This window comes from Miniopterus natalensis, chromosome 3 (genome assembly GCF_054644295.1).
Source record: "Miniopterus natalensis isolate mMinNat1 chromosome 3, mMinNat1.hap1, whole genome shotgun sequence".
NCBI classification, from domain to species: domain Eukaryota; kingdom Metazoa; phylum Chordata; class Mammalia; order Chiroptera; family Miniopteridae; genus Miniopterus; species Miniopterus natalensis.
This window is the reverse complement of record NC_142083.1, coordinates 32,963,091-32,982,936: the sequence shown is the minus strand read 5'-3', so window position 1 is coordinate 32,982,936 and position 19,846 is coordinate 32,963,091. Positions and strand designations below refer to the sequence as shown.

Below are 19,846 nucleotides of genomic sequence, written 5' to 3'. Positions count from 1 at the left end.
GACTAGACAGTAAAACCACATCCCAAAAGAGATTTTGCAAACTAACAACAGAGAAGCATACACCAGTAAACAGCAAGAACTGTAGTCTACTAGAATCAAACAGAGTATTATTATCCTATCTCATTGTTTCAATCTACTTGAACAACACAGAAAAACAGACTAAACTGAGCTTGCTGGTGAAGTTCTACATACAGCAGCATTCTGGTTCCCTCCCCTCAAACTCTCCCCTCTTTCTCTAATACCCCCACACCACACACACACATGCACACACACTTTTCTCTACCTCTTCTCTTTAGACGTAAGTATATGGGCACATATAGCATGCTATTAGAATCCACTATATCCATTTTCACATTTCAGTAACTGCCCCTCCACATCTTAAAGACAATAAAACTTATCACTTTAGATTAGCAATCAAATGGTGTTACAAGTTTACATTTTGAAGTCCCCCTTGAGCCAAACACAAAACAACAGATTTAAAAAGAAAATTAAAACAGAGCTATGCTCAAAAATAAGATAAACAAAACAGAAACAGAGCTTAAGCACAACACAATAGTAGGAACTAAAGCTGCAAGTTACTCCTGGTTTCAGGTCCCAAAGTACTGGAGATAGGTAATGACTTGAAAGCAAGATCTGTGGTGGGACTTCCCAGCCCTTGAGTTGGGGGGGGGGGAAACACAGCAACTTCAGCATCACCATACACATGGTTCCTTTTTCTCAATATGAAGTTTCTTTCAGTTCTGTATAAAGGCTAGTTTACTCTTAGAAAAATCAGAAACAGGGCATCTTAAAGAAAACCAACTTCTAAAACTAAAAATTAATTGAAATAAAAATTATATATTAATGAGATAAAATTTCATTCTTAACTGTAGTAATTATAATTAAAGCAATATTTAATGGTAACCATACTTTCTGGTGAACTCTAGGAAATTTCTAAATTCTGGTATTTAGACAAAAAATCAGAAATCTTAACTATTTTTCATACAAAATCAAAGAAATTTAAAATACCAAAAATTCTCACCTGTGTTTTGATTGTGATCGTTTCCTTCTAGAATGGGATTTTGAGCTAGACCTGGATTTTGAACGAGTATGGGAACGAGATCGGCCGCCTTTTCTTTCATTGCTCTTTCCAGACTCTGGGAGGAAAAAACCACTTTGCAGTGTAAGCTCAGAACAATTAAAGATCCCAGTTAATAATCAGGCACAAGTGGAATGTACCACACATAGTGCAAGGGGCCTACTCTCTGCACATCCTCCTCCTGTGCAATTATCCTTCAGAAACATCCAAGAAAGTCATTGCAAAAACTCGTTGAGTGCAGCCACCCTGCAGCAGTACATATAAACCAGATGGTTATAAACAGCTGTTCGTAGTAGTTTGTTGCTGCCATAATGTACGATTATAACATGTCTGTAATTCCTATAACAGTGATTTTAAATCCTTCTCCATTTATTTTGCTAGAATTGAGGCTTAAATTCTGAGTACTGATTTCGAAAATTTGCTAAAATGTAAACCATCTAGACATTTTTAGATTGGATTTTTAAGTTTTAGTTAGCAACACAGAAGTTTGAAGAGGTTGGCGGTTCTTTTTCAACTTGCTAAGAGTGTATTTTTCCTAAATCATGGACTCTCTTTTTTATTTTTTAAAATTAAAACTTTGATGAAAAGTGAGTCTGCTTAAGCATATTTTAAATATATTTATTCTTGTTTTTAGCCTCACAATAACATTTATACTTTGCTTTAAGCAAATCAGTTTTGAGCACTAATTTTGCTCTTAAAGTATAAAACACTGATTAACTCAGGCTAATGGGCCTCAATTCAGTATCACGGGAAAAGAATGTGCTAAGTACTTCTTTGACCTTTGACATCAGTAAGTCACTTACTCCTTCTTGAGTTTCAGTCTTCTTGTTTGTAAAATGAAGGGACTGAACAAGATAATTTCTAAAATTCCTTGCAGCTCTAAGATTCTATGCTCTTAAGCTATGACCTATGTAACAACACTGTGGCCTTACCTGGTTCAATAGCTGCTGAGATAAATGACTGAGCCTCTCGTACCCGCTTCATTACTTCTTCTAACTCCTTAGCTGCAGCCTGAGGTGTCATCTCAGGGGGTTTTACTATTGCATTGTTGGAGTGATTTATTCTAAATTAAAAACATTAGCGTATCACAAATACACACCATCTTTTACAAGACATGAAACAGTTGTTTACATGATACATATATTTATAAATCAATGTCTTGAAAGCACATTAAGAGTAATATAGCTAAATACAGAACAATCAAAACCAACCTCAAAACCATGATGAATATCATTTCTACCTGCCATCATCTCTTGCTAACAAAGCCAAAAGCAAGAGAAAAAAAGAAACTGAACGAGAGCTGACTTCTTTAACAACTTGAATAGACCAGGACACCTGCTTTCCCCAAACAGCTTAGAATTATAATAAATTAAAATGTCTACATCAATATTAAAATCAATCACTGCTATTCTTAGATTATAAGATTTTGTTGATAGCCTCTGCACCCAAGAAGAGGAAGGGAAACTATGCATTCTGTACACCCTTTTAATCACCTCTGGACCATGGCTGAGTCAGACACAGCTTTGAATGTGGGAGGAATTTGATCAAGCTCTTTCTCTACTAGGTAAGAGTGGTTTCTCTGATGCACATCAATGAATTTCTTCTGTCTCACTTACCCCTTCCATAATGAGAAGACAAGCATTCACTAGGAACAGTTACTTATCCTTTAATAGCAGAATCCTGATCAAACTGTATAACTAAGGCAACTGCCTATGAAATTCAGATGAAACTGTTAACCTTAATAATCTCATGAAATAAAGTATCTGACAGGCTACATCAATTTCTCATTTTGCAAACAAAGATGTGAGCCAACCTTAAAACTCAAAATATGTGGTTTAAATCATTTCTGAGTACTTAATATTATTTTCTTCATGGGATTTTGGATTTACCAAAATTCTTATTACTGTATTATTAAAGTTCAACCTATCTGTTAATTGTCCATTAGTCTCGTCATAATGCAATGCCAACCTGACTTGTTAAAGCTTATGGAAAAAGACCTATGATCATTATGTAGGGTATATAAACAACATTAACATTAAATTAGACCTTATAAAATAAAAAATAAGATGTCTTCAAATACAACCGTAAAGGTTAAAATAAATATCTCAGGTATTCATTTATACTTAACACAAAGTCTTCCTTTCCACAAATTGCCAATTACTATTAAAAAGAAAAAAAAAAGCCTTAATTACATAAAAAATACTTTAAAGTTTTTCAAAATCATTAAAATTTCTTTGTTTAGGGTTTCTTACTTCAGTGGCCTGTCTCCAAACATAACTCCATTAAAAGCAAGGGCCCTTGGTACAGAATTTTGGTCTGCAAATTCCACAAAAGCAAACCGAGTTGGCTGAGTCTCATCACCTGCCATCCGCACAAACTTCACTTCTCCAACTTGTTTAAAAAATTCAAGTAGCTGATCAGCTGTCGTTGTCTGAAAAAACAAAGTAATTATTTTAATAAAGTATATTCTTTCTTTAAAAAATCAGGTAAATATTACTTTATCAATCTATATGATTTTTAAGAAGGGGAAAGATTCAGTTTCTTCATTACCTGGGAATTCAAATTGCCAACATAGACTGTTCTCCTGATTTCATCAATTTTGGAAGGATCCACATTTCCCATAAGTGGTGGCTGTGGTATCTCTCCAAGTGTTGCAATATTGGGGTCTAGTGCTGCTGCTGGTATAGCTCCCAAACTGCTAAGGGAAACACCCAGCTATTAAAAATAAAAAGGAAAAAAAAGATTTTGTTAGTATCAAAAATTACCATTCTCTAATCGTGAAAAGAATTGATCAACTCAACAAGACTGGGAAGAAACCAGGGGTTCCTAACTTTAAGCCAGGTATATGTCTGAATTATTGAGAGTGAGTTCATAGTAATTTTGAATGTAATGAGAAATTCAACATTATTTCTTAACTATCTGGATATTTTACCCACTTTTAAACTTAACACTAAAACCAGTCAATTCTCATTATTTGCAGTAGTTACTACGTCCTAAAAGTTGCCACAAACAATTATTGAATAATGAATCATTGCTCACAGGGAAAGTACAAGCTAGGTTCCTACAAGCCTCTGGTCACAATATTTTCATCAACCAACACATAACCTTGTTTTATGTTGTGTTTCTGTTTAAAGAAACCTTACTTAATATATATTGTTGATTCATTAATACTGAACTCACAGCCAGAAGCACTATCAACTCATTCCTGAATGAACCCTAACACATATTTTCTCTTTAAGGCACATCACAGCCTTCTAGCCCTAAGAAATACTAGACAGCACTTTAGCACTACGCTTGGGGGCTAACTTAAACAGTGAAATCACTAACAAAAGGTACAAAATGTGAAAAACATGGCACTAAACAGACCACAAAAAAAGACACTTATTTATAGGCATACCCTGGAGATATTAGTTTCAATTCCAGGCTACCACATGAAGTGAGTTGTAATCTTTTTGCTAGTGAAGGGTCTTGCTTTCAATTTGTTAAACACAAAACAACAAAATACCATCACCACATCTGTGAAACGCAATAAAGCACGATGCAAATACAGTCCACTTGTACAGCAGTAGATCTAAAACAGAGTGGTGCTGACTTCATCCAGGAGCGTACATATCAAACAACTCAAGTTTATCATCACTGTGTGTGTCAGTGAAGGACCGCAAAAGCACCCCAAGTACTGATTTTGAGCTTTCAAATAAATTTTAGCTAGTGAGTGAATTCAAAAACAATGAGAAAGAACTGTATCTTGGACATTCACCAACACTGATTGTGTTAACAGTTAACAATACCACAGCACCTAATTTTTACTGGATTATTTATTTAAATCGGTCTTGATTTCAGAGAGAGGAAGGGAAAGAGAAACAACAATGATGAGAGTCATGGATCGGCTGCCTCCCACATGCCCCTGACTGGGGATCGAACCCGCAACCTGGGCATGTGCCCTGACTGGGAACTGAACCATGATCTACTGGATCATAGGTCGATGCTCAACGGCTGAATCATGCTGGCTGGGCTCAGTTTATATTTTTAAAATAAATGTAGTCCTCATGAACTGGGAAATATCCTTACCTAGGTTCTCCAATTCACCATGCTATCTAAAATGCTTAGTTTTAATAACTGATTTACTAGTGAATTTTAGTCCTCAAATTTAAATGACTCTCACCCGTCCGGGCATGGCTCAGTGGCTGAGCGTCGACCTGGGATCTAGGCGATTGGAGTTTGATTCCCGGTCAGGGCACATGCCTGGGTTGCGGGCTCGATCCCTAGTCAGGGGCGTGCAGGAGGCAGCCGATCAATGACTCTCTCATCGTTGATGTTTCTATCTCTCCCTCTCCTTTCCTCTCTCTGAAATCAATAAAGGTATTTTTTAAAAATATAAAAAATAAAAATAAGTGACTCTCCAATTACTTCAGAATTCCAAAAGATCATTGAAGTCAGTGAAAACTGGAGGGGGAAAAATTAAGTAGACATTTCAGATCCTCTCTATTTAAAAAAAAAAGATTCAAAATAAAAAATTTCTAAGCTCTTTCTTCAACTGATTACACAGTTGAACATTCATCCCTTTTAGAAGACGGTATAGTACTTACTGTAGTCAAGGGATTTGGGGTCGGTATGGGAAGCAAGCCTGCACCAGGCATCAGACTTGTCATGGTTGGAGCAGGAACCAATAAAGAGAGGGCTTTGGATTCCTCTGGGATTTTACCTGCAGAGGCAAGTTTCAAACATTACAGAAAGCAGAAACACCACACAAACTTTACACTATGATTTTACAATTACCCTTGTACTTAAAAAATAATAATAATAAATGAATCTATCTATCAGATCCGTATAAAGAAATAAATTACAACTTAAGTCTTTCCTTTTATCCTGCTCTACTAGGAAAAATAAAAGTGAGCAAAATTTCAAAGACTAACAATCTCATTAATGGAATATTATTTTAAAAATTGAATAATGTAGACAATTATTTAACACTTTGAGCTATGGGTCACCTGTACTGGAAACTTAATGTTCATGAACCAAACGATATCAAGCATGGACGCTTTCCCAGGACGGTGTTTTCGCGGTGATCGAAAGTTGTGTTACACATGACAACCGTTCGTGTTGGCTGCATCACTAATAGCACACAGAACATCAGATACAGAAAAGAAGAACATTTTTTAAAGTTTAATCCCCAGAAATGGCAAATAACCAAATTAGTCAAAAAAAAGAAAAAGAAAAAACAAATATGTGCGAATTGAAATTTGTTCCTTACTGAGTGCCCCTATCCTGTTATCAAAACTACCTACTTGTGATGCAAACAATTTTGATAACCCTTTCAATAAATTCCATTTAATTTCAAGTAGACAGGAAGAAACAAAAACCTACTGCATGTAATCAGCTTCAGTTTAAAATGAAGCTTACACCCATTCAGTTAATAAGGCACCTCACCAACAATGTCAGAAATGCTCCAAAAAAATAAAGGTCCAAAGAATATGCTTTGGGAAACTGCTAAAAAATTTTTAGAGCAACTAACAAAAAGTTCCCTAATCTCAGGAAACTTTTTAAACCATTGACTTTTAGAACCAATTTATGTATACTTATCTGAAGATGAGCAGCTGATGCCTAAATGTGTTGCTTACAAACATCTTCTAATAACAGTAACACTAAAATAATCTTAGACCATAAGAAAAAAATTCCTACGACTAAAAACTGAAAAGTTTATTCTGATATAAGTCCATTAATTTGTCATATTTAATTATTAAATTCTAATCAATTAATTTTAATAAGAACTTCAACTTTCATGCATTTTTCCTGGTACTCTCTTACACCCCTTCCCAAAATTATTTCTAAAGAAGTTGACTATATATAGCTATTTTAGAAGAACTACTCATAATTAGCTAGCTATACATTTCCATTATGAATTCTTCAAAAGTAATTTAAAACACAGTGCACATATCATGCTAACCTGAAAATAGCATATGGAGTAAATTGCTGGGTTTTACTGGTAAAAGCTCTATTTAAAACAACCAGATACGCAAAGATAAACCTCTAAACAATGTTATCTAAACATATCTCTAAACATGAATGGAATTCAAAATGGATTTTAAAACTTGCCTTAAATAATGGTCAAACCTTATTTATAGGAACAAAGTATATTACTTTAATCTACTAATTTCAAAAACAAAGTTATTTTATTATTTCAGTGTAAATTCTGCATAAGCACAGATTTTTTTAACATGCATAAAGAAATGAAAGGTAGGTTGGCCTTAATGGAAACATCAAATAACAATTTATTTTATATTTAATAGTTATGAGTATTAACACATGTATCTGTATACCCACAAATATACTATACTATTTATATTGCCATTAGACCTATTTTGTTATAAATAGGAATTATTTTTTAAATGTTTGCAAAACCTGAACACATCTTGATAAATCAAATGAAGGCCTAAGGTACAAACCCTGTGCTTTGCTACCCTAATGTATACAGCTAAAAAAAAACAAATTGAGAGTTCCAATCTAGAAAAGTCCCAATTTAATATTATTTTCAATTAAATAAGCCAAATTATCCATATAAGAGATTGCAGAAAGACTATTCAAACAAAAAGGGTATTCAACACAGGCCAAACGTTGAATACTTAATATTATAAAGCCTTTCACTTTTGACTTAAAAAAAGAAAAAGCATCAGTAGATTGTCTGACTTACTGCCTCACAGTAGTAAACAATAATATCAAGTCTAAGCGTAAGCACACTATTTTTTCTTATTCTAATTACTATTAAAGATACTTCAAGATAGAAGTTCCATTACTTAATTTCCAAAACAGAATTCTATCAAACTTACCCTTTAAATGCTATCAGTATATAAAAGTATAAAACAAATAAGCATTGAGCATTTTTCCCAAATTATACTCAATGACAACTGAGATAACAATGTTTCTCACAGTATTAAAGTAGTAGTCCTAAATCTCAGAATCCATTTTGAAGCTAGTAACCTCTGAATAATTCTCAACAAAAAATTCAAGCAAACAGAGAAACACATACACAAGTATTCAACAGTTTCTCAAATATCCATTCCCCTCATAGGAAACTAGTCTTTATAAGTCAAGGAAATGTTATTTTCTAAAATGAGTAACTATCATAAAAGTCTCTTTGTATCCTCTACCCCCAAACTGTTATAAGAAATTTACTTACTTTCCCTGATTCTCTATGCCTAAAATTCTAGGGGGAAGGATGCTATCAGTTGGTTTTTACAGGAGATGTAGACTTGGAAGAAAAACTGCAAAAATGTTGCACTGAGATCAGAAAATGTTTCTAATAATCTTATCAGTGTTTCAACAACAAAATGTACCTGATCAGTCTATAAACACCAGTTAGTGTTCCCACTGAGACTCCTAACACTGTATCCTAATTTACTGTGAAAATTTATTTTATCTTAAGGTTGAGCTCTGCTGATCATCTCTCCATATATTTTGCAATGCAATGTTATGAACCCTTAATGGAATACCATTTACTAAGAACTGGAAAACCAGCTCACAAGTTAAAGTGAAAGAGATTTAACAAAACAAAAACAAAAAAGGGACAAAATAAAAAAAAAGAAATGAAATTAAAATAAAACAATAAAAAAACAGAGACAGGGCGTCCATCTTCTGCGGTTCAGACTCCGATCTCATTTCCCCAATGAAGGTTTCACTTGACGGCAGGTTTAGTGGCATGGCAAACAATGCCTAACTCAGGCAAGTGTCAGGCAAGTGTAACAGGTCTGCCTTGGCCAGTCTAGTCATCTAATAATGCACAAATATCACATAGAGAAAACATACAAAACCAAATTAATAGTCAAAATCCATCTACCAGAAAATGTGGACATAAAGTTATGACTGATGATTAGGCTGACACCCTTGTTATGTCTGACCTTATCTTTTTCTAAGTGTTAACATTTATAAAAATAAATCTGAGATGCACACAACAAAAAGAGGTCATATTTGGACAAGTATAATGAAAGTATATTTATTTTGAAATGGCATGTTTTACTGACAATAGCTAATGCTGTATCAAACAATTACACATCAAACATTACTTATACAGTTTAGGATCTCCTCACAATACTTTCTGTATTTTTTTTTAAAAAAACCAGCAAATTGAAAGAAACTGAAAAACTTTTCCTAAAACTTTTCCTATGGTTTTCTCATTTCTTTCATAATGCTGTTTCTCTAACATCAAGCAAAGAATGCAGTCAGAGAAGTAAACAGAACACTGCTTATAGCACCATAGTATATCTCTCTTACAGAACTTACTCCACTGGAATTCCTTCCTTTGGTTTATCTCAAACTCACTTCGCTATCTGTTTTGGTACAATATATAAAACATCATTACTTTGCTTGCAGTTCATAATTAGATCTGTAGGAGCTCCCTATGACATTCTTGAGGTTCTATAAATTCATCTGTTGTATTTAGTTTAATGAAAAATGTGTCTGAACGTTTTTCTAATACTAGTTATTTTGTAGGTAAATATTCTAAAACACATAACTAAACTGCAATAAAAGTATTTAAATTTTCATGTTAAAAAATGGTATAACTCTGTCTCAAAATGGTATTAAAAATATTCAAAAGCTAGTATAATGTGCATTTATTCATCTCTATCAATTAAAACAAACAAAAAAAGGAACCTCTACCTGCCCATAACCTTGAAAATTTATGACGAATCACAGCCAGGGCTTCTCAAATACTATATTAAAAAATTCTATGGGACTCTAGTAAGGTTCCACAAAGCAACAACTGATCAAATTCTTCCTTCTAATTCAGTAATGAGCCAACAGAATATAAGATCCTGTGCTGCTGGTGGCATATTTTTATGATATAATTTTTCATTTGATAAACCTTCTGCCTGATTTTTCCCCCCCATGAAGCTTACTTAGTGTGAAACTGGTATGAACTTGGTATACAGAACTAAACTATTACCAGCTCTTTCTCACCTGGCTCTCCAATTTTAGGCTAATTGTCCCTTTACAGATCAGCAGATAAGGATAGATTTAGCAAATTATTAACCTGAATCCATTTTTATTCTCCCCACCCTACTCTAACCCCCAGGCATAGGAAAAATACTTTCAAATTTATCTGAAAAAATCCAGAATGTTTATTCTGGGACTTCAAAAACAAAAGAATGATTCTTGCTGTATCTGAATAATGTTTTTGGCATCTCAGAATAGCATTCTGAAATAAGCATAAAACCTTTAAAGCACAGCAAACTGTTTACTATACATTAAGTTATTTTAATGTTAGCCTGGTTTTTAAAAGGTTTTAAAACATTACATATGAAAGTATATTAAATTGTTCCAGATAAAATTTTTATGTTGTAAAGTTACTACCATCCACCAGTGAAAATACATTTTAAAGACATTTAAATTATAACCCAATTCTAAAATCCACGTACACATGCCATAGTCAGTGCTCTGAATAAAAGTTAATTACACACCAGAACTGTCAAATTCGGCACAGCTTATTATATGAGTGGCTCTGTAAATAGAAGTTACTAAAAAATAAATATTAGTAATAATTAGCTCTTAAAGCAGGTTAAGCCATAAAATTTAACGAGTAACTATAAGGCCTCAGCCTTGTTCACATCTTCAACAACTATTTCTTGGATAGAAGAAATTTGCTTTTCATGATTTTTCTCCAATTACACCTCCCCCCATAAAGGAGCCAGAAGAAAAAAGTAAATTCCAGTTGCATAGCAAACAATTACACTGAATATGAAATAATGGTTTCAGTAACAAGGTAAAGTACCTTAAGAGAATACTTTAAAGCTTCAACTATGAATGTTTTTCTCATAACCATAAATATCACTTAACCCCAGTTTGGCAAAATGTGTACATTTTTTATTACGTAATATCCCTAATATTGTATACAGAGAAAAGTGCTTATTTATTTACACATTTAAATTAATTTCCCCAAACAACCCCTCCCTCTTTTTCCCTCCAGAAAGCTTTCTTTACAAATTGCAAATTAACTACAGAAAGCCTAAGCACACGGGAGAAAACAATTTATAAATTTTTTTAATGTTTAACTATTTTTCAAACTTATGTTAAGTAAAAAACAATTTTAATATATTTTATTAGTAAAAATGTTTTCCTTCTCCAAATTTCATTCTCACATACACACAGACGCGTGCGCGCACATGCGCACACCAGACGACTATCTAATGTCAATTTTTATGAAAGCCAAAGGTAGTTAACAGACAGTACAGAGAATAAAACAATAGGAAAAAAACATATGAAATACCAACCTTCTGCACAAGGAACAACTATCAGAGCTCTGTCAATAAAAACCGTGTTAGTTAGATGCTGGGCCACGCCAACACTCGCTCGGTCACGAAACTTAACATAACATACTTTGGAAGAAAAAGCAAGAGGTGCGTTGCTGCAAGATAAAAAGAAAAACAATTAGACACACATCTGGCTGTTTTTGTCGTGTTCGCTAAAAATTTTTCTTAGGTCTTTACATAATCAAGATTTACAAAGTTTGTTGTTAAAGATCATTAAGACATGAAATAGCAAAACGTACTCTTTTAATGGTGATCTGTCTGCAAAGACTGGTGGCAATCTAAGCAGCCCTTTAGGGTTATTTGTAAAAACTTTAAATTTGAATTTTAAAACTTTACATTTAAATTCTTAATCTGGGCAAAATGTGAAAACAGCTGCTTAACCCAAAGATGCTGAACCAGTGTATAAATAGGCAAAATCTGTTTATCCTCAAGACTTAAAATTTTGTAACCACTTCTAACCCCTCCCTGGCACATTTGTTTCAAAACTTCGTAACACTGAATTAAAATTGACGTATTGTGCATATACTAGACTATTTCAGGCTAAGCAGCAGCATTATGATTTTCCAGACAAAAGATTCCACAAACAAAATTTTACATATTATATGCAGAAGTGCAAAGACTCTTACAAGTCCTACTAGGTTTAGTTCAGTATAGACAGGCCTATAGTAAAAAAGAACCAGACAAAGCACACATTGAAGCAATTTTTCCATAATATGAATCCATCTTGTTAGATTGAAAAATACACTATCCTCAAGGATGATCATTTCGTCAGCCTGTCCATAATTATTTTCAATTGAAGTCTTTAATTATCTTTAACAAGGGAAAAAAGACCCAAACAAAATATATAGCTAATACACAACATAAATGCACAATACTTTAAAAATATTAAGATTTTCCACACCAAAAAAGAAAAGGTTATTTGAAAAACATCATATATGCCTGTGCAATGACAGCAATTTAGCTCACAAAACAGGTCAAGGAAGTTGACCATAATCCTAGATCTAGTAAATGGCAAATATGGAACTTGAAAGTCTAATCACCTAATTCCAAATTTCAAACAACCTTTACCATACAACTAATCAAGAATTTTAAAGCAATCTTAATGTACTATTTAATTAGTAATTTCACAAATATTCATAACTTTTAAAATAAAAAAATCTTTCACATATACCAGCAAATCCACTTGATAATGGTTAAACATATATATTTATGCTATTAACAAAAAACTCCGATAAAACGTTTTCACTTAGAACTTGAAATTATTTATATTATTATTAACATTACTAGGCTAATTAAAGTTGCAATAAGTAAATAAATAAAGCCTCTTTCTCACCCAACCCAACTCGACTCACCCCTGCCCAACGCCATCCAAATTCAGGCTCCAGGTCAGGCCAGCCCACCCCCACCCTGCCACGGCCACCACCACTCGACGTCTAAGGCAATCGCTTCATGTATTTGTCACTGAGGTAATAGCCTTCACATTCAGAGTTAACTCACCTTTCTATTATATTACCAAGTCTCCAACTTAGGCCTCTCCTAGCTCTACACTCCCAGTTCCAAGCGCCTGCTGGAATTTACCCCTTTATCGTCACCAGATTTACACTCAACTTATTAAGTCCTAAAATTCATCATTCTCCATCAGAAGTCCTGCCATTGTCCTATACGTCATATCTCAGTTAAAGATACCACATTACCCAAGTGAGAAATCTGGGCGTCACTAATGTGAACACCATTAGCACTATTCACCAAATATTTACAAATCTCCTTCTGGCTACATGGTAAAATTCCATTTCTTTTTCCTTGAAGTGTAGCCATGCAGAACTGCTGTCATATACTATCTGGTAGCTTTAAGGGTCATTGCTCAGCTCTTTTCCTGTGCCACAGTGACCAGCAACACTCGAAAGATGGGTGCCTGATACATCAGCTTCATCTCAGAGTGAGCGGCCACAGTGAGTCGAGTTCCCCACCCTACCAGTTTAGTATAAGAAATCATCTTTTTAAAATCAAGCTCCTGAGATTTGGGGGTTGTTTCCCTCCTTCACCTGTCCCTCTTCTTCATACAATTGTTCATTAAATCCTATGAAGACTGCCCCCCACGTACGTGTCGCATTGATTCAGGCCCCTCGTTTCTCATCTGTATTACCACAATGACTCCTCACCCATCACACTGCTCCAATCTCAACTCCTTACTAATGGTCTTCCACAAAAGCTGCCAGAGTGATCTTTCTAAACCCTAAGTTTATGTCATTCCACTGCTTAAATTTCCTCAAAGACACCCTCTGTTCTTGCTTTATCATCTAAATGCACCCCAAAATCCAGGCATAAAAATACTGTGGTTCCCAGAACACATCCAGAACATCTGGGCCATCGCTGTGTACGTTGTCCCATTTGCTCATGATAACTCCCTTTTTGAATAGTAACTCATTTTTCTTCAAGGCTCAAGTATCCTGGAAAGCCATTTTAAGATATCCAAGCAATTAGGTACCCATCCTATCCATATGTGGTACCAAAACTTTCTACGTACTTTCCCAAAGGACTTGTCAGTTTCCTCAGTGAAACCCTCAGCAGATGTAAGCTTCTAGCCACAACTGGTTAGCCTCACGGTACCAGGGCCCATTCCACTGGCTAACGGGCAACCTGTAATTTGGGCGCCTTGAACAAATTAACCGGCAACAGATTCTCTTTCTTTTGCCTGGAAAGTCACTTAAGAGTCAGGGCCTGGGCCAGGTGCCAAATGAGTGAGTAGAGAATTGGTCAGTAAAGAAATTGAGCAGATACACAGAAACCAACAGGCTGACAAGGCCTCTAAGAAGAGGCTTTGTACCTTGGACGCTGAAACCCTTTTGGTTCAGTCCCTGGTCCCATGAGGCCTGGCTGTACTATAGTCCTAATTCTCCAATTTAGTGAAATCTCCCTCTTTTCAATGTCTCTTCTTGAGCTAGGTTGCACAGTACTGTTTCTGTCTTTTGCAACCAAAAAAATATATTTAAAAATCTGATTACAATCAGCTACTAAAGCCCTAGCAACTGCAACACGTATACTCTCTTTTAGGACTGAAATCTAAAACCTGACAAACCACCACTGAAACTGCATTTCCCAAATTGACAGATCTTTTCGAGAAAGAATGAAAATCTAAATAATCACTGTTAAAAACTAAAACACATTTCCAAATACTCTGTTTGAAACCCTTATCACTCCAAATTAGAAAATGTGAGCTTGGTTAGTAAAGCAACTACATGTTAAGACCTGCCACCAAGATTTGAGAAGCCCAGGAATGGCTTTAAAACCTCTGGTCTACTCTGAACTGCACTATCCTAGAAGCATGGGTCGTGGACAGGGCTACACCACTGCTGTAAGCAATTTTCTTCACCTACAAAGGTAAACACCTGAGCTTTTCGAGAGGTAGTGACACTTTTACTTTGAACACTACAGGCTTACGATACAGTGGCAAGCGCAAATACAGATGATTAGTATCTCAGTAAACAAGTGTATTTATTTATTTATAAGTTAGTATATTTCCAAATCTTATATTTGAAGCTTTCTCTCTAGGTGAAACAGGGGGTAAATGATGATTAAAAAATAAAATAAAATAATTAAGCTTTCTCTCTAGTATATCTAAGCTATCAAATAGATTCAATTTTTTAAATTGAATAGGATTATCACTTTATAATGTAATTTTGACCTACAGTTTTAATTTCTGAAAGGTTACATATTCTATTTAGTCTAAATGTATGCCTCTAAAGAAAGTAGCAAGTATCCAGATAGCATCTTACTTCGTTTGTTGAATTGTTTTGTTTTTTAAAGTCAGAATTTCTGAGTTTAATGCAGAAATCACAAAACCAACTTTCTGACCATAATTTAAACTTCCTGGGCCCTAACTGGTTATTTTGTTTTTCATTAAATATGGTGACGACACTGAACATTTTTTTTTAAAAAGCAATGTGGTAATAATATATCCAATATTTTATTATATTAATACATACCCTTTGAGGATATATCACCAAAGACATAATCCAAAACATTATGTATGAAAATACTGACACGTTACTCAGTAGGGTTCCAGTGGTACTCTGTATGGCACAACTCTTCCTTGTATAAGACTTTCTAATATGAATGACTGACACTATCCAATAAATGCCAGAAGGCCCTCCAATCATTGTAGACAATCAAAAGTACACATCTCAAATCTTGCTTCTACATAAACCCACTGACTTACACACACACACCAAAACCAAAAAAGCAGCCAATATATCTCCGATGATAGAATTTCAGTGACACAAACACTTAGGACACATTAGTCTGTAAATATTACTATAAATAAAACATAACAATATGAAAAATGTTTATAGGTTGAGTGTAAAACTTTACAATCATGGTGTATAAATCCTTTGACCACATTATAATAAAATAGACACATCAAAAGGACTTGAAGGAAAACACATGGAAATGGAAAGAGGTTTTGACAGGGTGGTAGGATCACAGGTGGTGTTTCTTTTTCTCTATTTTTCATAAAGTGACTATATTGGTTACATTATTTAACTAAATAAACATAAGTAGATGACAGATTTTGCCTTTCTTACTAGTACTTTTGAAGACCAGAGAAGAAAAGAAAACAGCAGGCAATCAATCAAGTGTTGATGTTAGAAATGGTGTTAGAAATGAGGATAGGATTACCCTTTGAAGGGAGGCACAGTGAAATCTCTAGGGTGTAGACAATTCTGATCTGGGTGCTGGTTACACAGATATGTTCACTTCGGTAAGTGCACTTTTTCTGTATGCACATTATACCTCAATAAAAAGCTTGCTGCAAAGATTTCTTACTGTAACACTAAAATGTTAATGACAAACTACTTTCACATTCCAGAAATAATTTCCAAATTTAAAACAAATTAATTTCTACTCAGCTTCCAAGGATTAATCACAAAATACTGTTTCTGTGACACTGCAAAACAACTACAACTTCAATACAACTACTACTATTGCATTTTTATCCATTTCAGCCCAAATCTGCAAACAAATCTTTAACATACTGACCAGATTACAACAACTTCATTACAGGGCAGAACACATGCTATCAGCAAAGCATGTCAATATTTTCTGAAAACAGGAATAAGGGATTGCACTTATGGAAAAACTGATTAAGGATTTTGCCTGGCCCATATGGGCTATATATATTTTTAAAATATGTCTTTACTGATTTCAGAGAGAGGAAAGGTGAGGAGAAGAGACAGAAACATCAATGATGAGTGAGTCATTGATCGGCTGCCTCCTGCATGCCCCTTACTGGGGACTGAGCCAGCAACCCTGACACGTGCCCTGAACGGGAATCAAACTGCAGTCTCTTGGATCCTAGGTCGATGCTCAACTGCTGAGCCAAGCCGGCCATGTGTGTGCTGTACGTGTTACGATTTTGCAAAACATTATAGTTTGTGACACACTCACTTCATATTAAGGTACCAACTTTAAGAGCTCTTTATTCTCTTTGATCAACTGCAAGTAACTAACACTTGATTTCAAAAAACAGTTCATTACTAAGTGTCAGATAATTACTGGCAACATGCTGCCACCCAAGCCCAGGTTTCAACTATGTAAGTGGTACTATGTTGCCAATGAGGACTATTCTGTGATGTAGTTCTATCTACAAGATACCTTATTACCAGGACCTTAAAAGCAAGGTTAGTTCACAAAGGTTTATGTACAAAATATTTTACTGCCTGATTCTAATACTTGCAGGTTACAGCACTCCTCCAAGCACTTCTCAATAAAGAAGTTTCCAGTGCTTAAATGAAGAGATAGTGGAAAGCATTTTCAAGTTAAATAAGATGTTCAAAGCTATATATGCCATGGTTAGTCAACAAAGATGTACGTATGTACACTTATGAAGTACTCTTGATAAAAATGTATTACTTGAATCTACTCATGTTGAAGTAATCTATATAAACCCAGATTATGAGACATTTTACAAAACAAACTACAAAATACAATATCAATGTGTAACTTTTAAAAAGGTGACAGGGGGTCGTTCTGGATTAAAGGAGATAACCAAATGCAACGGGTTGTCTCTGATTATATTCTAGATTAAAAAGAAGAAACACTATTAGAATATTTGGGGAAATTTAAATAGAAACATATTACTTTATCAATGTTAAATTTCTTGGACATGTTAACAGTGTTGTGGTATTGGAGAGAATGTACTTAAGAGATACATAAGTGCTGAGGGATGAAGAGTCATAGTGTCTGACTACTGTGCATACTTTCAAAAGGATGGGAAGGAGGGAGAGTAGAGGCAGAGACGGGAAGGGGGGAGACAGAAAGAAATCAACTGTGGCGAGCGCAGGTGACAGGAATATGGGTGTTCTTTCGACTTTCTTGTATGCATGAATTACTTCAAAACAAAAAGTAGAGGGCAAAAATCTTTAAAAGTTTAAAAATCCAAATGCCAACTTTTATCAATATCTATATCGTAGCAAATAACAAAAATCTTGGTCAATTATAAAACTCTAAGCTCTAGCTTTAAAAAAAAAAAAAAAAAAGTTTAAATTTAACCCACAAACCCATTACAAATTTTGTGCGTAGAGAGTATTGTGCAAGGGAAATTTTATCTCAAAATACACTCCTTAGGAAGTGCCGGCGACCTGTGGATGCCAGGCATACCTGGACTTTTAAGCGTACACAGCGGAGATAATCCTATACCAACTAGTACTTTTTCTGGAAGGTTTAGGTCACTGTGACCTTCCAGGAGGAAATTTTAATCTGTTGCCAAGAGGGGGAATACACAGGATGTTTAACAACATGGATGGGTTCGATGAGACTGACCAAGCAGATGCTAAATTTGTGAGCACCGCCCCGAGGACAAACACAGCCCTAATTCCATCCTAATTCCAGGCTCCCCGTCAGCGATAACGGGCGACGCTAGGCCCTGAGAACCCGGCAGCTTCTCGGGCGCAGTCCCCGCGATTTCCACAGCGCACACCAGGCGTCCGCCGGGAGGGCAATTCGGGGCCCACCTGCGGCCATCTTAAGTTCGGGAAAAAAAAGGGGAGGGGGAGACCCCGAACTGGAAGTCGCGGCGGCGAGCACAAGTCCTGCAGGCACCAAAAAGGCAACCTTCGTAAGGGCTCGGCGCAGAGGTTAAAGCCCCCAAAGTCCGACTACGAAAAGGGTGGGACCGAGAGGCCGCGGCGCCCTAATCAAACGTGGGCACCAAGGTAAGACGGGGCGGTCACGTGACGGGCACCGCGCGCCCCCGCCCGCGCCCTCCCCCGCGCCGGGGTTCCCCGCGTCTCTGTGGCGCCCGCGCCCCTCCCCCAGCCGAGCTGGAGCACTTACTCCGGGGGATAGAGCCGCAGCTCCTCGATTTCTCCTAGGAAGGAAAAAAGCGTCCGCATCTGCTCGCTGGTCACCGCCGACGACAGATTGGTCACCTGAATCACCGTCGTAGGGCTGAGGCCGAAGCCTAAGCCCAACCCGAAGCCGCCGCCGCTGTTCATCCCGCTCCCGCTGCTGCTCCCTCCAGCTCCCCAACGTCTACGACGCGTCAGCGACGGAGCCGGGAGAGCGGAGCACGCGCGGCCGCGAGCGCGCTCCCGCGGTCGAGTTCACGGCGGCGGGCAGGTCTAGCCGCCCATTTCCCAACTCGCCTGCTCCCCGGGTGCGCGCGCCGGCGGAAGCCGAGCCCGGGGTCCCCGGCGGATCTCGCGAGGCCGCCGCCTGGGGCTCGTCGGTCCTTGAGGCTGTTGCTCTGGCCGCTCGCCTCCGCTCTACGGTCCTTGAGGGCTTTCTCACCCGGCCGCGCTCGGCCAGGTGCCCGGCTCCTGGGCGCGTAGGAGCCCGGCTCTCCCGGGCGGGCAGGGCTGGGAGCGGAAAGCCCGGCCCGCGTCGCGGGGAAGGAATGGCTCTGACATCACAGATCGTAGTTAACCAACCGTGAGGCGTCATTGTAATGCACATGCGTCTCCCCCGCACCAACTATTAAAAAAGTGGCCGGCGTCATAATTGTGGAGGGGAACTTGGAAAATTTTACAAGCTGTGCAAATGAAGGACAGGTGGTAAGATGAAGGCTGCGTGGTGGTTGACAACCCGCCATTTCTTCACTCATTCCGCGGGCATTACCGTTTGTTGTTTTACACACCAGACGCCGTTAGGCCGGGGCGCGTGGGAAACAGTGACAGACGGTCCGCGCGGGGCCTGCAGCCTCGCGAGGGACCAGGAACCGCAGTCCGGAAACTAGGGCAGCTGTTCCCAAAGCGCCGTCCGCGGAACCCTGAGGGTCCTAGGGGCAACTTCAGTGGGTCCACGAGGTCAAACAACTGCTGTAAGACGACGACGCTGGCTTTTTCACGTTAGCCCTGGCACTGACGGCGTAAAAGCAGTGGATTTAACCGCTGGCACCCTGGCAGGGATAATGACAGCGGCGCCAAACGCACTAATAGCAGGGCTTTGTATTCTTCGCCCCCTCACACTCATA

General features: G+C 37.1%; 1 protein-coding gene across 5 annotated transcripts in view; it reads right to left on the bottom strand.

The window, feature by feature from the left end:
* Positions 1 to 19,026, bottom strand: part of SREK1 (splicing regulatory glutamic acid and lysine rich protein 1) — a 39,240-nt gene extending 20,214 nt beyond the window's left edge. The window contains exons 1-7 of one of the 5 annotated variants that reach the window (XM_016202667.2): positions 18,709 to 19,026; positions 11,341 to 11,474; positions 5,665 to 5,780; positions 3,629 to 3,793; positions 3,331 to 3,509; positions 2,011 to 2,141; positions 1,022 to 1,136 (exon numbers count right to left, since the gene is read on the bottom strand). In XM_016202667.2, coding sequence (XP_016058153.2) covers positions 1,022 to 1,136; positions 2,011 to 2,141; positions 3,331 to 3,509; positions 3,629 to 3,793; positions 5,665 to 5,780; positions 11,341 to 11,474; positions 18,709 to 18,869 — 1,001 coding nt within the window. In that variant the 5' untranslated portion in view covers positions 18,870 to 19,026. Of the gene's footprint in view, positions 1 to 1,021; positions 1,137 to 2,010; positions 2,142 to 3,330; positions 3,510 to 3,628; positions 3,794 to 5,664; positions 5,781 to 6,066; positions 12,694 to 18,708 lie in introns of those variants that run through there. The other 4 variants (XM_016202666.2, XM_087815396.1, XM_016202669.2 and 1 more) reach the window with 4 other exon arrangements.
* Positions 19,027 to 19,846: the final 820 nt, after the last annotated feature.